At 34.6% G+C, this 3,316-nt stretch overlaps 1 protein-coding gene across 1 annotated transcript; it reads left to right on the top strand.

Annotated features, from left to right (window-relative positions):
- Positions 1 to 622: 622 nt before the first annotated feature.
- LOC111751776 (olfactory receptor 2L5-like) lies at positions 623 to 2,618 on the top strand. Its single transcript, XM_023553623.2, has one exon. It carries the CDS (start codon positions 803 to 805, stop codon positions 1,568 to 1,570), a length of 768 nt encoding a protein of 255 aa, XP_023409391.2. The 5' UTR covers positions 623 to 802; the 3' UTR covers positions 1,571 to 2,618.
- The last annotated feature ends 698 nt before the right edge of the window (positions 2,619 to 3,316 follow it).

The following is a 3,316-nucleotide window of genomic DNA, read 5'->3' as shown; positions in this document are numbered from 1 at the left end:
AGACTGAAAAGAACAATTAATAAAGGAATTTCAACAACAAGATTATAACTGTGTAGTTGATGGTATTAGAAAAAGATCACTTGTGTATTTCTGAGCCAAAGCCAAACACTGAGAACTACCATTTAGGAAGTCATGTTGGGCAGAGAGACTTCAAGAAGTAAGTCTATCTTCTCAATAAAGAAAAAAGAAATTGTTGAAGTTACTAATGAGTGTCTTAGGGGATAAGCAAAGACTACAACCTCAAAAAGGCAAATAAATCATGTTTATGTCACTAAATTTGCTCATTTAACAACTCAATCACATTCATTTCTACTTATTTTCAATTTTTTTGTACACTCTGCTTATGTTTAACTATAATGTATGTTCTTCCTGATATGTGAATTTATTAAGAACTATATCATCATTATCCTATTGAAATAGGTATGGCATATTTTTCTTTTATTTTTTCATGGATATTTTATAATAGATTTTGAATATATATGCATGATGCCTTACATTGTATCTTTGTATAAAGGAATGGTGTTTCTTGTCAAAAAAAAAGGTAAAACTGGCCATTTAGTTAAGCTACTATATAATTTCCTGAAAAATTTATAGTTAGATCAATCACAGATATTATAAAAAAAAAAAAAAGTTCACTGCTTTTTATTTACATTCTGTACTCTTGCCTCTTACTTTAGGGAAAGCCAGTGAATATTCAACGGAGAATTATAAAGAAACATCAACTGATTTCATTTTATTAGGGCTGTTCCCACAAACAAGAATTGGCCTGTTCCTCTTCATTCTCATTGTTCTCATTTTCTCAATGGCTCTAATTGGCAATCTGTCCGCGATCCTTCTAATTTTCTTGGACGCCCATCTCCACATAGCCATGTATTTCCTACTTAGTCAGCTCTCCCTCATGGACCTGAATTGCATCTCCACCATTATCCCCAAGATGGCTTCCAACTTCCTGTTTGGAATCAAGTCAATCTCCTTCATTGGATATGGAGTTCAGAGTTTCTTCTTCTTGACTTTGGTAGGTGCAGAAGCACTTCTCTTGACATCTATGGCTTATAATCATTATTTGGCCATTAGGTTTCCTCTCCACTATCCCATTTATATGAGCAAAAAAGTGTATGTACTGATGATAACAGGGCCATGGATAATGGGGTCTGTCAACTCTTGTGCCCACACTGCATATGCACTTCATATCCTCTATTGCCAATCCAGGGCCATCAATCATTTTTTCTGTGATAGCCCAGCCATGTTGACTTTGGCTTGCATGGACACCTGGGTCTATGAGTACACAGTGTTTGTGAGCGCCACCTTGTTCCTCATGTTTTCTTTCATTGGCATTACTTGTTCCTATGGCCAGATTCTCCTTGCTGTCTACCACATGCCCTCATCAGAAGGGAGGAAGAAGGCCTATTCGGCCTGCAGTACCCACCTTACTGTGGTGACCTTCTACTATGCACCCTTTGCTTACACTTATCTATGCCCAAGATCCTTCCAATCTCCAACAGAAGGCAAGGTTCTGGCCATTTTTATACCATGCTTACCCCCATGCTCAACCCTGTCACCTACAGCCTGAGAAAGAAGGAGGTGATGGGGGCCCTGAGAAGAGCTATTCAGAGATTTTGTTCTGTGAAAATGTAAATAAGATTTCATCATCACTCCTCAAGCTGCAGGTGTCTGTCTATTCTGCAGAGAATAGTCACTAAGAAAAATACTACTTAAGGATGAAGATAGGATCTTAAGTTATATTAGAAGGTTTTTAAAAGTTCAAGTTTGACAAAATAATTGTATGTTACTTAGTCATAATTTTTGTTTATTCCTGAGATGATTTTTTATCAATATAAAAGGCATGTATATTTCACCAAATATCAGAAATAAGGTTTTATTAATATGTAGAAATAAAAAACGAAATTGGCTAACATGAAGATATCATTCTACTATACTTAATTTATCTCTTAATATGACTAAACTAAAAAAACTAGAACAGAGCAATAAATATTTTAGTGTGACTCAATCTAATCAAAAGCAAAATATTTTTCCCATTAATTTACTCTTAATAGGTGTTTAGTGTTTCTATTTTTTCCTCCCAATTTCAGAGGAAATGACTGTTATAGGGATTTTGAAAGTTTTATAGAATTGTAGAGGCAATATGACCAGTTTATGTTTTCCAGGAGAAGGGCCCTGGATTTATCCATATGAATCCTAGGAAAGTGATTTATTAACAGGATCAGAAATTAAGGTTGGAGAGATGCTAACTGAGCTGTAAGAGAAGGAGAGCCCACTTTATAAGAGGATTAATGGAAGTTACAGCCTAATGAGTACAGGTTATACTATCTTAAAAAAAAAAAAATCTTAGCCACTCCTAAATGATTCCCCAGCACAGACTCAAATTTTGCATCTGAAGTAGCCACTTGTACACTTGTCTAAGACAATTTATGTTATGCATGATCTATTTCTCCACTTGTTAGACTTGTAATTCTATTGAGATGTTTTAAGGGTAGGAGTGAGGGAATCAAATTCCCTGTTCCAGTGCTTTAATTTGATACGCCTCTTCATCCTGTGCAGAAAGTCCCATCATTATTTCCAGTAAAAAATTTATTAGCTTAGGTGTGTATTCTGGGTGAAGAGGAATTGCTTGCTTGCTGTCCAGGAGAGAATAATGTTGATATTCTATTCATTTTCTGAGGACAGATGAAAAGAGGAAGCTAGAATGAACATTTAAGAAAAGCCCTTGATTAACTAAGTCAACACAGCCATGGAAAACTAAATTCTTAGTGTTGGAAATCATAATTTTTCTGGATTAGGAGATCCACATTTTGAAGAAATGATACTAATTTAGATGTCTTTATACTGATTCCCAGTAAGCATTTAGAGTTCTCTCCACTAATAATTAGAAGCATGATTTATGCAATGGCAAATTAGTATGGCTTTTTTGTCTCCTAATTTAAATGAACTGAAAATTTCTCATCACTAGGAACTGTATGATATCTAAACACTACGGTGGAAAAAGGTAGTAGTTTGGTTACTAACGAAACATTTACCTAGTCTCACATAGCTTACTTGAATCTCACATTTGTTGGAGGAAAAAAATTGCTACTCTAGACCAATAACCAAATATCAAATACCTACTGAGCACTTAATAAATTTGGGGGGAAATAAATAGTTTCATTTCACAAGAAATGGTGAGTCAATTTGATAATAGGGAGTTAAAATAAGTTTTTGTTTGTTTTCTTTCATTCAAAAAACCTACTCTATCATAAAATATTCTTAATTGTTGAGCATATTCAAGCATCTTCTCTCTTTCTCAATCCTGAAATCACTG

This window comes from Loxodonta africana, chromosome 2, assembly GCF_030014295.1.
Source record: "Loxodonta africana isolate mLoxAfr1 chromosome 2, mLoxAfr1.hap2, whole genome shotgun sequence".
In the NCBI taxonomy this organism is placed as follows: domain Eukaryota; kingdom Metazoa; phylum Chordata; class Mammalia; order Proboscidea; family Elephantidae; genus Loxodonta; species Loxodonta africana.
The sequence above is the reverse complement of the archived record's forward strand: the minus strand, read 5'-3'. Positions and strand labels throughout refer to the sequence as shown.